This window comes from Paroedura picta, chromosome 4 (assembly GCF_049243985.1).
Source record: "Paroedura picta isolate Pp20150507F chromosome 4, Ppicta_v3.0, whole genome shotgun sequence".
In the NCBI taxonomy this organism is placed as follows: Eukaryota; Metazoa; Chordata; class Lepidosauria; order Squamata; family Gekkonidae; genus Paroedura; species Paroedura picta.
In genome coordinates this window covers 103411244-103424765 of record NC_135372.1, presented here as the reverse complement: position 1 = coordinate 103424765, position 13522 = coordinate 103411244, and the positions used below count along the sequence as shown (strand labels likewise).

Sequence of the window (13522 nt, the reverse complement as noted above, 5' to 3'; positions counted from 1 at the left end):
GGACGTGGTCAAACAAGAAATGACAAGACTGAACATCGACATTTTAGGAATCAGTGAACTAAAATGGACAGGAATGGGTGAATTCAATTCAGATGACCATCAGGTATACTACTGTGGACAAGAATCTCGCAGAAGAAATGGAGTAGCCTTCATAATCAATAAGAGTATAGGAAAAGCAGTCTTGGGATACAATCCCCAAAATGACAGAATGATCTCAGTTCGAATCCAAGGCAAACCATTCAACATCACAGTGATCCAGGTCTATGCCCCAACCACTGCTGCTGAAGAGGATGAAGTTGATCAGTTCTATGAAGCCCTACAACACCTTCTAGAAGCAACGCCAAAAAATGATGTGCTTATCATCATGGCGGATTGGAATGCTAAAGTAGGAAGCCAAAAGATAACCGGGATAACAGGCAGGTTTGGCCTTGGAGTACAAAATGAAGCAGGACACAGGCTGGTAGAATTTTGTCAAGAGAATACAATGGTCATAGCAAACACTCTTTTCCAACAACCCAAGAGACGACTCTACACATGGACATCACCAGACGGTCAACACAGAAATCAGATTGACTATGTGCTCTGCAGCCAAAGATGGAAAAGTTCTATCCAGTCAATAAAAACAAGACCAGGAGCTGATTGTGGTTCAGATCATGAGCTTCTTGTTGCAAAATTTAGGCTTAAATTGAAGATAGTAGGGAAAAGCACTAGGCCTCTCAGGTATGAACTAAATCATATCCCCGACGAATACACAGTAGAGGTGACAAATAGATTTAAGGAATTAGATCTGATAGACAGAGTGCCTGAAGAACTATGGACGGAGGTTCGCAACATTGTACAAGAGGTAGCAACTAAAACCATCCCAAAGAAAAAGAAATGCAAGAAATCAAAATGGCTGTCTGAGGAAGCTTTACAAATAGCTAAGGAGAGAAGGGAAGTGAAAGGCAAGGGAGAAAGAGAAAGATACACCCAACTGAATGCAGAATTCCAGAGAAAAGCTAGAAGAGATAAGAATGCCTTCTTAAATGAACAGTGCAAACAAATAGAAAAAAACAATAGAATGGGGAGGACCAGAGATCTTTTCAAGAAAATTGGAGATATGAAGAGAACATTTCATGCAAAGTTGGGTATGATAAGAGACCAAAATGGTAGGGACCTCACAGAAGAGATTAAACAAAGGTGGCAAAATTATACAGAAGAACTATACAAGAGCGAGCTTAACATCCCTGATGACCACAGTGGGGTAGTTACTGACCTGGAGCCAGACATCCTGGAATGTGAAGTCAAATGGGCCTTAGGAAGTCTGAGCAACAATAAAGCTAGTGGTGGTGACAGCATTCCAGTTGAACTATTCAAAATCTTAAAGGACGATGCAGTAAAAGTGCTACACTCAATATGCCAACAAATTTGGAAAACTCAACAATGGCCACAGGATTGGAAAAGGTCAGTTTATATTCCAATCCCAAAGAAGGGCAATGCCAAAGAATGTTCAAACTACCGCACCATTGCACTAATTTCTCATGCTAGCAAAGTTATGCTCAAAATCCTACAAGCTAGGCTCCAGCAATATGTGGACCGAGAACTTCCAGAAGTACAGGCAGGATTTCGAAGAGGCAGAGGAACTAGAGATCAAATTGCCAACATACGCTGGATCATCGAGAAAGCTAGGGAGTACCAGAAGAACGTCTACTTCTGCTTCATTGACTATGCTAAAGCCTTTGATTGTGTGGAGCACAACAAATTGTGGCAAGTTCTTAAAGAGATGGGAATACCAGAGCATCTTATTGGTCTCTTGAGAAATTTATATGCAGGGCAAGAAGCAACAGTGAGAACTGAACATGGAATCACTGACTGGTTCAAAATTGAGAAAGGAGTTCGGCAAGGCTGTATACTGTCTCCTTGCCTATTTAACTTTTATGCAGAGCACATCATGAGAAATGCGGGATTAGAGGAGTCACAAATTGGGATCAAGATTGCAGGGAGAAATATCAACAACCTCAGATATGCAGATGATACCACTCTAATGGCAGAAAACGAAGAGGAACTAAAGAGCCTGTTGATGCGGGTGAAGGAGGAGAGTGCAAAAGTTGGCTTGAAACTCAACATCAAGAAAACAAAGATCATGGCATCCGGCCCTCTCAATTCCTGGCAAATAGATGGGGAAGAAATGGAGATAGTGACAGATTTTATTTTCCTGGGCTCCAAGATCACTGCAGATGGGGACTGCAGCAAAGAAATTAAAAGACGCTTGCTCCTGGGGAGGAAAGCTATGGCAAATCTAGACAGCATCCTAAAAAGCAGAGACATCACCCTGCCAACAAAAGTGCGTTTAGTCAAGGCTATGGTATTCCCAGTTGCAATGTATGGCTGCGAGAGTTGGACCATAAGGAAGGCCGAGCGTCAAAGAATTGAGGCTTTTGAACTCTGGTGCTGGAGAAGACTCTTGCGAGTCCCTTGGACTGCAAGGCGAACAAACCGGTCAGTCCTAGAGGAGATCAGGCCTGACTGCTCTTTAGAAGGCCAGATCCTGAAGATGAAACTCAAATACTTTGGCCACCTCATGAGAAGGAAGGACTCCCTGGAGAAGAGCCTAATGCTGGGAGCGATCGAGGGCAAAAGAAGAAGGGGACGACAGAGAATGAGGTGGCTGGATGGAGTCACTGAAGCAGTAGGTGCAAACTTAAATGGACTCCGGGGAATGGTAGAGGACAGGAAGGCCTGGAGGATCATTGTCCATGGGGTCGCGATGGGTCGGACACGACTTCGCACATAACAACAACAACAAAGTCACTGACAAAGGAAACTTTGATTCTTGAAAGCTTATAACCTTAAAATTCTATTGGTCTCTGAGGTGCTACTGGACTCAACACAATGGAAAAATGGGCAACAAGATGCAATTTAATAAAGATAAGTGTAAAGTTCTGCATCTGGGTCAGAAAAATGAAAAGCATGCCTACTGGATGGAGGATACGCTTCTAGGTAACACTGTGTGTGAACAAGACCTTGGGGCACTTGTGGATTGTAAACTAAACATGAGCAGGCAGTGTGATGCATGGTAAAAAAGGCAAATGCCATTTTGGGCTGTATCAACAGAGGCATCACATCAAAATCACAAGATGTCATAGTCCCATTGTATACAGCACTGGTCAGACCACATCTGGAGTACTGTGTGCAGTTCTGGAGGCCTCACTTCAAGAAAGGACGTAGATAAAATTGAAAGGGTACAGAGGAGAGCGCCGAAGATGATCTGGGGCCAAGGGACCAAGCCCTATGAAGATAGGTTGAGGGACTTGGGAATGTTCAGCCTGGAGAAAAGGAGGTTGAGAGGGGACATGATAGCCCTCTTTAAGTATTTGAAAGGTTGTCACGTGGAGGAGGGCAGGATGCTGTTTCTGTTGGCTGCGGAGGAAAGGACATGCAGTCATGGGTTTAAACTTCAAGTACAACGATATAGGCTAGATATCAGGGAAAAAAAATTTCACAGAGTAGTTCAGCAGTGGAATAGGCTGCCTAAGGAGGTGGTGAGCTCCCCCTCACTGCCAGTCTTCAAGCAAAGGTTGGATACACACTTTTCTTGGATGCTTTAGGATGCTAGGGCTAATCCTGCGTTGAGCAGGGGGTTGGACTAGATGGCCTGTATGGCCCCTTCCAACTCTATGATTCTATGATTCTAGTTGTTCATATAAGTTGTTTCCCACCCAATTTAATGTGACTGGAAGGGGAAGTACTCATTCCCTAAGATTTATCCATGATACCACTAGAGTCCCAGGGGGGAAATATAAAAGGAAACAAAACTGTCTGTTGAGAAGAATAACTCTAGGAGTCCGTACAGTCTCCTTCGCAGGTGTGAAAAAGGCGTAATTGTTCTGGAGGCCATAAGCCCCACCCACCCCCAGTCCTCTGTATCACATGGGCTAACTGAAACTGGTTGCAATGGATTGGGAGTCTGTCCAGTTGCTGGTCATCTGCGGAAAAGATTTTCAAGCTTTCTAATAGACTAGGAGTACCCCTCCTCCTTGTGGTGTCTTCCTGCTCAAATGATCACAAGACCAGGAAGAGGGGTGCTACTTGATGCCAGAGACCCCCAGAAATTAAGGTTCCATAGAGTTCACAGCGGGGCAGCGAGGCTTGTTGTAAGAAAAGCTGTGTCAGCTATGGGAGGAACAAACACAAGGTAAAAGAAGTGGTAGGCCCACTATGAGTGAAAATGGGGAAACACTGATGGAGGCCAGAGAGAAAGCAGAAAGGCTCAATGGCTATTTTGCCTCGATTCTCTCCCTGAAGAATAGAATAGGCTTATCTAGAGATGCTAGCATGCATGGTACAGTGTCTGTGTTGCTGGTTGACACGGACAGAGAGGTGGTTGAGTAGTACCTGGCGACATTGGATGAGTACAGATCCTCCAAGAATGCTCAAAGGACTTTCTAGAGAACTTGCAGAGCCTTTGACAATCATCTTTAAGACCTCTTAGGGAATGGGAGATGTGCCCCAAGACAGGAGGAGGGTGAATGTTATCTCAGTTCCCTTCAGAAAAGGGAGGTAAGTTGACCCAGGAATTTATAGCCAGTCTGACCACTGTCCCAGGGAAGATACTGGAGCAGATTTTACAAGATACTGGAGCAGTTTACAAGCATGTACCTGAAGGATGACTTGGTGATCTGGGGAAATCAAGATGCACCGGTGATTTCACAGTATCAGTAGTTAGTCCAAAGTCAAAATCAGATGGCCAAAGTTATAAATTTCTCATTCCACTTTTATTGGATATATTAATTAACTTCTCGGCCACCAGAATGGGGTCCCAGATAAGTTCCTCCCATTTTCTGACTCTTCCTCAGTGACTGCCAATCCAATATCTATGTTCCATTTAGCAGTTATCATAAATCAGATATGGCGTATCTCTTGGCTGTAAATTCTGCTCCCTCGGGGTTGTTTTCTCTGCCGCTATCAATTGTATTGGGAGTTTTTATATGTTTTATATTTTATGTAAACTACCACAAGCCGGCTGGGCCAAAAATGGCAGTCTATAAATCTAATACAAATAAATAAAATAAAATACTATGCTCAACAAAATTTGAAGCCTTCCTCCAGCCCTCTGAAGAGACACTTAAGTTAGTAGCAGGCTCCTTAAACTGAAGGAAAGCAACAAATATTGTTGCATAAAAAGAGGATTTATTTTTCTCTAAATGTATTATCTTCACAAGGAAGGATGCTTGACTTCAATCAGGACATTAGTTTTCTCCATTCTGGCCCCCAACTAGTGGAATGAGCTCCCAGAAGAAGTCTGGGCCCTGTTGGCGCTATCACAGTTCTGTAGGGCCTGCAAATTGGAGCTCTTCCGCCAGGCATTTGACTGAGGTCCAACAGAAGCAACATTATCTACTGGGCCCCCAGAATGCCTCCATTCGCACAGATGTGTCCTTGGAGCAGACAAAAGGCAACCCTGGACTAACCTATGGGATCCAGTTAACTGTTAATGTTGTTGTTGATGTTTTAATTAAGAAAAAAATCGTTACCACCAAATGTTACTATTGTTATCCTGCTGTTATTACTGAGCCATATTTTTTACCTGTATTATATTTTCCATGTTTTCTGTAAACTGCCCTGAGCTTTGAAGGGAGGACAGTATATAAATATAATAAATAAATACTTTATTTTAAGTGTACTGTGTTTTAAACTGAGCTAATTAAGCATTCAAAGTTCCTATCAATTCCCCCAAACAATGCAGTAGAAGCCACACACATAAACCTCCCCCCACAATTTTATACTATTTTAAAAATAGTACACACATTTATTTACACAGATTATCTGTGTAGACAATAATGAAAATACAAACTGAAAGAAAAACAAGAGTCTGTTATTAAAAGCATTCTTACCTTTATCGTAAAGTATTTTGACTGGCAGCAGCAATATAATGAATGCAATTGCTTAAAGAAAAGCAAAGAAAGGTTATTCTAGAAAAAAGTTCCTGTGAGATACATGATGCTATAAATGTTCTTGAATGCATTACAAAGCATAAAAATAATCTATCCCATATTTAAAATTACAATACAATTCTGTAAACTGCTATTTGAACATGACATTGCCAAGAACAATTAAGAATATACTTGCTTACTCATAATTGAGTTTGCAATTTCTTCTCTTATTCTTTATGTGAAGAATAGCTCCATGATAACATTTCTAAATTCAACATTTTGTGGACAAAACTATTATGTGAGTCAACCTAATCTTAGCAGTCCTCAAATTAATCCCCAGCTAATTTTAAGTTCACTGCCTCTATAAAATATTTTACAATAAATTCTAGATATCATTGCTTGGAACTAAATCTCAGTGTTCAATGACAAATATTTCAAACAAATTGAAAGAAAAAAATAAGTTTTTGATTAAGTGCAGAAATTTTGAAACAAGGTTTGACAATACAAGAAGGCAGAATTTTTTTTCATACAGTTGTGTTCTTAGCAGAAGAAAAGAAAAAGTGTAGTAGTAGAACTCTGTTCCTTACTATTATGATTAATTAAAAAAGTAAAAATTAAAATGATACTGTATACTGAAATTCATTAGTGCAGCTTCGTGTTTCTCCAATCTCAAGATATTACATACCAAGTATAAGTAGTACGAAGAAAAAGCCTACAAGAATGGGAAAAAGATATGTTTATGACAAAGCAAACTTTTCATACAAAGGAGACAAGCTACTGCTGATTCAAATATGCAGCCTCATCAGGAACACATTATTAGCTGAAGTACTTAATTCAAATTGGTTTCCATATTACAGTTGGTGGATGTGTTTTATTTACTCTGTAGTATTCTGTTTCTGTACTAAATTGTCTCAATGTAAGTAATTTGAAAATTCTTTTTATATTCAGTTTGAAATCAATAAAATGAAAATGTTTAATGGTTCACTCAATATTTCCAAACCTTATTCATATTTGTTGAGATATATTTAAAAAAATAGTAGAAGTTGTAAATCTAATTTTATAAATCCAAAGATTATCTAACCCACTTTCCACAGAGGTCACCAGCGATATCCAATCATGTCCCCTGATCAGTTCATTGTCATGATTTCTATGTAGTGACTGCTCAATTGCAGGCCTGCCGCAAAAGAGTAAACAAACTTTACCAGAACTTTGTAGAGCCTACTAGTGTTCTTCCCCACTCCCAGTGTATCCCTTTTCTACCCAAAGGGTCATGTGATTGGGGCAGAGAGAAACTCTTCCCTCAGTTCTCCTTTTGCCGCCATGAGGAGAGCACAAGCCTTTCCTTTCTCATTTTTTTCTATACTTCTTGTCATAAGTACTGATGAACTTATAGCATCATTCAAAGATTGTGGGCCCAGAATGTCCTGGAACAATGATCACAAATCTTGCCAACTTTGTCTAAGCAAAGAACACAATAGAACTCTGCATCCAACCTGCCATCACTTCTCCCCAAGAGCAAGAGAAGGTAGAGTGGCCAGATTAAAAGCTGCCCTATGCAAGAGGGTGCCCAGGAATCCCAGGTGGAAAAACAGGTACAGAGTGAAAAAAGACTGAGGGCTACTTTGGTAGCATCAGCATTGACCCCATTAACCTTGGTATTAATCATACCACCAGTGCTCACCTGCTTGTGCCCCAGCCGCCTACTTGGAAGTCAACAAAAGAAAACTGAACACCAAGATGATCAGTAAGATGTACTTCAGCACAAACCATCAAAATCACCTCAGCTTTAGACGACTGTTCTCCTCAACACCTGTCACCTCTGGCTTTGGAAGCAGCAGTCACTTCACTGCATAGAGATCCACTTACAGACTTGGCCAGAACTTACCAAGTGATCTTTCCTCAGTATCACCTTGGTGCCAAGTTTTGCCATTTTGCTTGATCCATCTATCTTCAGTCCTAAGAACTCCACTGCCATCTTCCCATTGACATCAACTCCCAGTTCCATTCAATGATGATGTTTATGAAGTTCCACGTCATCAAGAAGGATTGAAAGCTGATGAGCAACAAGTCCTTCATTAATCTTCTCAACAACCATCTTCGTTTCCATGTCAAATGATAGTACCACCTCAGTGGCCACCCTGGGACAAACAGCATCAGTTTGTCCTATTACCCTAGTCTGCTTTTTAATCTACCTGTCCAAAGAGGGTTGAAAGTCAGGCAGGTACCTAGCTATTTATCCATGGAGGACTGTCAACATAGCTTCTGAAATTGAGGAGCCAATGGATCCAGACTCAGAGGTCAAGGCTGAAAACATATCTTTTTCATCATCTGATAGCACCATCGGGGATCTGTTGGCACCCTCCTGAGTTGAGGACCTGAAACCGTCTTCTGAGCAACTGGTTCATGTGGCCAAATCATTGGGACTTGAGTACATGTCCACAGAACTCCAATCTACAACCTCATTACGAAAGTCTTATATACTCCAGATTCAGACCCCATGGTGTTACCTCTACTACCGGGTATCCAGGCCATTGCCATGGGAATCTGGACCAAGCCTTCCTGCATTCCAGTTTCTGCTAAGACGTTAGAGAATTTGTTTAAGATTTGAGAGGATGGAGTCACTTTTCTCCTCCAGCATCTACATGCTAATTCATTGGTAAAGTGTTTCCCCCTAAAATGAGACCAGGGGCACATTCTGCACTCTTAGATAGAGAAGGTCACCCAATAAACTTTGAGATAATTTATTCCTCTGATGCAGTGGGTCTTTGGTTTGCCAGTTTCATTGCTATAATGGGTTATTACCAAATGCTACTGTGGATCATATTGGCCAGTTTATTGAGGATAAAAGGCCTTTGTGTGGTTACTGCTCTTGGAGGGACAGAAGTTAAACAGCAATTAAATGCAGTACAACACGTAGCTGACTATCACAGCAGAAACCAACATGGTCCCGTTCTTATAACAACCCAAAGTCCTCTTCACATTAAAAGACTGCCATTCCCTCTCTTGAGGGTGTTTGAGGCTAGAACAAAGGAAAGGAAGAAATAGTTTGTTTGTCTATGAAAGTCAGAATTGACCTTAGGATTGAGAGCCATATCCAGCCTATGAACCTGTCCTTATAAGATACAGCACATTATCTCCCAACACCCCTCTAGCTGTAATAATACAGACCATGAAATGTCTGTATAGCCATGGTCTCAAAGGAAACTATTCAGAACTCTCAACACTGTGGGGCTTTCCGCACCGGGATCCTTGTAGCAAATTGTTTGCTGAACGAAAAATCGCCATTTAAAATAGTGGAATTCGTCATTATGCATACCTGACTTTGTAGTGGAATCCAGTTGCGTTTCCATCGTTTCCCACAAGCTTCCGGTCTCAGCAAAAATCGCTAGAAAGGAAGCGCTATTGCCGAGCTCGTCCCGCCCCTGGCCATCAAGCAGCCAATGGGCAGCCGTTAGCATGCTCCCAAACAGCCCCTTTCCCTTTAAGAAAGGTTTAAAAAAAAAAACACACACCCATTGCAACGAATATGTGTTGATTCGTTGCAACTGAGAGACCCATCCAGCTGGCAGGTGTGTTTGAGCTGTAGTTACATCGTTGCCACGCTCCCCCCGAGTGAAAAAAAAAATCCCCCCCCCCTCACGGGCCCGATTTTCGGCCAAAAACAGTGTAAAAAATAAAGGGAAAATACATCAGCAAATGGGCTTCTCTGTTGTTTGTGCTTAGTGACTGTAAAGAGACTGTAAAGAGCTTTGGGGAGGGACTGCAGCTGGGGAAGCCTCACTGGGTAAACGAAGGCTTGCCGGTGATTTGATCTCCACTTGCTCGGAGAAAAAAAAATGGCGATCGCTTCGCCGGAAGATCAGAGGAGAGAGCCATGGGGAGGGACTTTGTAGAAACCACAACAATGGTAACGCACAGAACTTTCCCGCTAGTGTTGCAGATTGGTTGCAGGAGTGTAGCGCTTTCCGGAGGGTGAATCCACTTTTGGGGATTTCCCTGAAAGCGCTACAAGGAAGCGCTTTTTGCGGATCGGTTTCAGGTGTGTGGCAGATTGTCAACGATGTTGTGCATAATGGCAAAACTGTAGTGATTTCAATTGGCAACCATTGTGCGATTTTGAAGGAGTGCGGAAAGCCCCTGTGTTAAGTCTCCAAGTGAGAAAACTGGTAGATCTACAGTGTTTTCACCAACACCATGCCTCTGAGATTTTCTCACATGTAGATATTGAGACAAATGCTTTTTTCTCTTTATACCCCTGCTGGCTCAGATAGCTATTAGGGACTAGTACTAAGGCCTTCTCTAAAGCCCTTTCTTCAGAAACTAAGACTTCCCTAGCCTTAGGTGAGAATGCATCTAAGCTCCTTATCAGAGAACCATTTAAAAAACCATCCAGGTGGCTTTAGAGACCCTGTTGATAGAACCCCATCTAGATACTGCAAAAGAGTCTGTCAATTATGCTTGATAACCTATGTCTCTAAAGTGCTCCCACTCAACCTCCAAACAACAATCTATGTGAATCCTGACTGTGGGTGAAACACTGGTCCATGGAACAGAAGATCCAGCTTAATTGGAATCTTCTAAGGTTTCATGACAAACAGCTTCAAGTCCAGGAATCATGACCTCCATGATAAAAAATGGAACCTCTTCTGCTTTTAGGTCAAAATTTTTTGAACAACTTTGACAATATTTATGCGGGGGAAAATGTCTATGTAGGTGTCCAAGGCTAGTTGCAACTCAGGGCATGCACCCCCATTTCCCAGTGAGACTTGATCCTTAAAAAAAAAAAAAGGCTTGGTAGCTGAGGGCTATGTCTGTTTTACTGCCCATGCTGCAAATCTACTGAAAACACCATTTTGTTTAGCAACTAGTTCAACGGCTCCAGCTTTCTTCCACTGAGCTAGTTTGCTAATGTATTGTCCACTCTTGTGAGATGCACTGCCTAGATGTCAGCTATATGTCAGCTGCACTTCTGCCCAATGAACCAAACCATTGCTTCCTACTTGAGTTTCCTAGACTTCATGCCTGTTTACATATGCATTGTCAGACATGTCTGTGTAGATCCATAAATCATTCTGAATAGAACATACTGAAAGGAAATGACCCCACTAAAGTCACCCTCTACTCCCGAAGAATTAATGCTTTGTATTGCCTCCTCCCAGGACCAGGTTTCCTAGGCTGTCATCCTCTGTGAGGGCACCCCCAATCTAGGAGACTAGTATCCATTGTTAAATCTATTATCTTCAAATCTCAAAGAGGAATCTCACCTAGGAACCTGAAAGGATCCACCTACAAGGAGGTCTTTCCACAGGGACAATGGAGAGGAGGACAGCTTAGTAATTTTCTTGCAAAAGATGTTGTAGCAAGGGCTCAATATTTTGAAGAGTGTCTGTGTAGAAGTGCACTCAGCAAAGCATATCCTGACCAAATAACATGCCAAGCAAACTTATCAGGTGTGTTATGTCTGATTGCTGTTATATTGCTAATCTGTTCTTGAGCTGCCTCTAGTGGCACAAAGACCTTGTCTGCTCCTAAAATGTTAACACTCCTAGATGTAAAAACTCTCTGAGATGGACTCACTTCTCCTGGCTTACCGGGAAGCCACGCTACTGTAAGACCTTACATTGGCTAGATGTCCTCCACTCCCTGCTGGAAATTTTGGACCTTATCAGATATTAACCGGGGCAGAGGGGGGAGGACACACTCTAGACCCAGAGATTAGCTACCAGGAAGAACCAGTATCTTTACAAAAAAAATGTTTGAACCATAACAGAAGGGTGCTATATATATATCCATGCTGGGTGTTGCAGGAAAACCTTAGGTACCATCTGAGAGCATCTCCGATCAGCACACCCCCAATAGAAGAGGAGGAAGAAGAGTTGGTTCTTATATGCCGCTTTTCCCTACCCAAAGGAGGCTCAAAGCGGCTTACAATCACCTTCCCAGTCCTCTCCCCACAACAGACACCCGGTTCTATTGATACCAGGAAGTTGTCACAGGAAGAAAAAAGTTTTTTTTTTCATTCTACCACTTCAAGTTCACAACGACCTAGTGCTTGCTGTCACTAGAAATCAGAAGAGCAGTTCCCTATTATTTTAAATGGACGTAACAGTTCAGGAAGGACAAACGCTTTATCTTTTAGAGGGGTCATCTTAGTCAATAGCTAGATGGGTAGTTAGCATTATCAGAATAGGATATAGCACAGTGAACATACCAAGTTTGATTGCCACCAGAGCACGTTATCTGTGGCCTTTTTGTCTCATCTGGCACTGAATATAGTATGCAAAGCTGCCACCTGGTTAGTGCCATCCACTTCTATACAACTACTCCATGGATGTGGCACTCAGAAGGAGACATCCATTGGGAAAGTGGTTCTTCAGTTTTCCACTAATAAGACCACACCTACTCATTGGTGAGTGAGCTTCGTAATCTCCCTTATGGGACTGCACAGAGGTCAAGACCATGAAAACAAGGTTGCCCTTACCTGTAATCATTGTTCACTGAGTGGTCTTCTGGCACACATCCCTCCCTCCTACACCAGTGAGGGCTGCTTATTATTTTAACTCAGTTGTAGCCTTCACAGAGGAAAACTTGCTATCTCTGCCGCTTTCACGTGACCCTTTGGTCAGAAAAGTGAGACACTGGGGTGGGGAGGCGCACTCACAGGCTCTAGAAAGATCTTGTAATCTTGTTAGCTCTTCTGTAGCTGGCTTATGACTGCACAGTCTTCATGTGTACCTGCCCACAGGAGTCCACTTGATGAACAATGGTTACAGGTAAGGGCAACCCCCTTTGCACTGGATTTAACATTTGAAACACTTAACATTCACCCCAATGATGATTCCATCACATGTGCCTAACAGCTGACAGAAATGAAAATTACTTTGCTTTCTGGTTATCCTTTCGTTCAAAAATGGTGCTGGCTGAAAGCTACAGCATTGAATTTTCCTTCCTAGTTCATGTAATCATAGAATCATAGAGTTGGAAGGGGCCATACAGGCCATCTAGTCCAACCCCGTGCTCTACGCAGGATCAGCCCTAAGCATCCTAAAGCATACAAGAAAAGTGTGTATCCAACCTTTGCTTGAAGACTGCCAGCTCACCACCTCCTTAGGCAGCCTATTCCACTGCTGAACTACTCTGACTGATATCTAGCGTATATAATTGTAGTTTAAACCCATTACTGCGTGTCCTTTCCTCTGCAGCCAACGGAAACAGCATCCTGCCCTCCTCTAAGTGACAACTTTTCAAATACTTAAAGAGGGCTATCATGTCCCCTCTCAACCTCCTTTTCTCCAGGCTGAACATTCCCAAGTCCCTCAACCTATCTTAATAGGGCTTGGTCCCTTGGCCCCAGATCATCTTCGTCGCTCTCCTCTGTACCCTTTCAATTTTATCTACGTCCTTCTTGAAGTGAGGCCTCCAGAACTGCACACAGTACTCCAGGTGTGGTCTGACCAGTGCCATATACAATGGGACTATGACATCTTGTGATTTTGATGTGAGGCCCATTGAAACAGCCCGAAATGGCATTCGCCTTTTTTACTGCTGCATCACACTGCCTGCTCATGTTTAGTTTACAATCCACAAGTACCCCAAGGTCTCGTTCACAC

At 42.4% G+C, this 13522-nt stretch overlaps 1 protein-coding gene across 4 annotated transcripts in view; it reads right to left on the bottom strand.

The window, feature by feature from the left end:
- LOC143836062 (complement receptor type 2-like) overlaps nt 1-13522 on the bottom strand; it is a 105957-nt gene that overhangs the window by 2053 nt on the left and 90382 nt on the right. Inside the window, exons 18-20 of one of the 4 annotated variants that reach the window (XR_013230476.1) lie at nt 7798-7965; nt 6598-6624; nt 5874-5924 (exon numbers count right to left, since the gene is read on the bottom strand). Coding sequence is in view for 1 of the 4 variants with exons in the window: in XM_077334842.1 (XP_077190957.1) it covers nt 5874-5924; nt 6598-6624 (78 nt within the window). In the remaining 3 variants the exon portion in view is untranslated. Of the gene's footprint in view, nt 1-5873; nt 7966-13522 lie in introns of all 4 variants that reach the window. The other 3 variants (XR_013230475.1, XM_077334842.1, XR_013230474.1) reach the window with 3 other exon arrangements.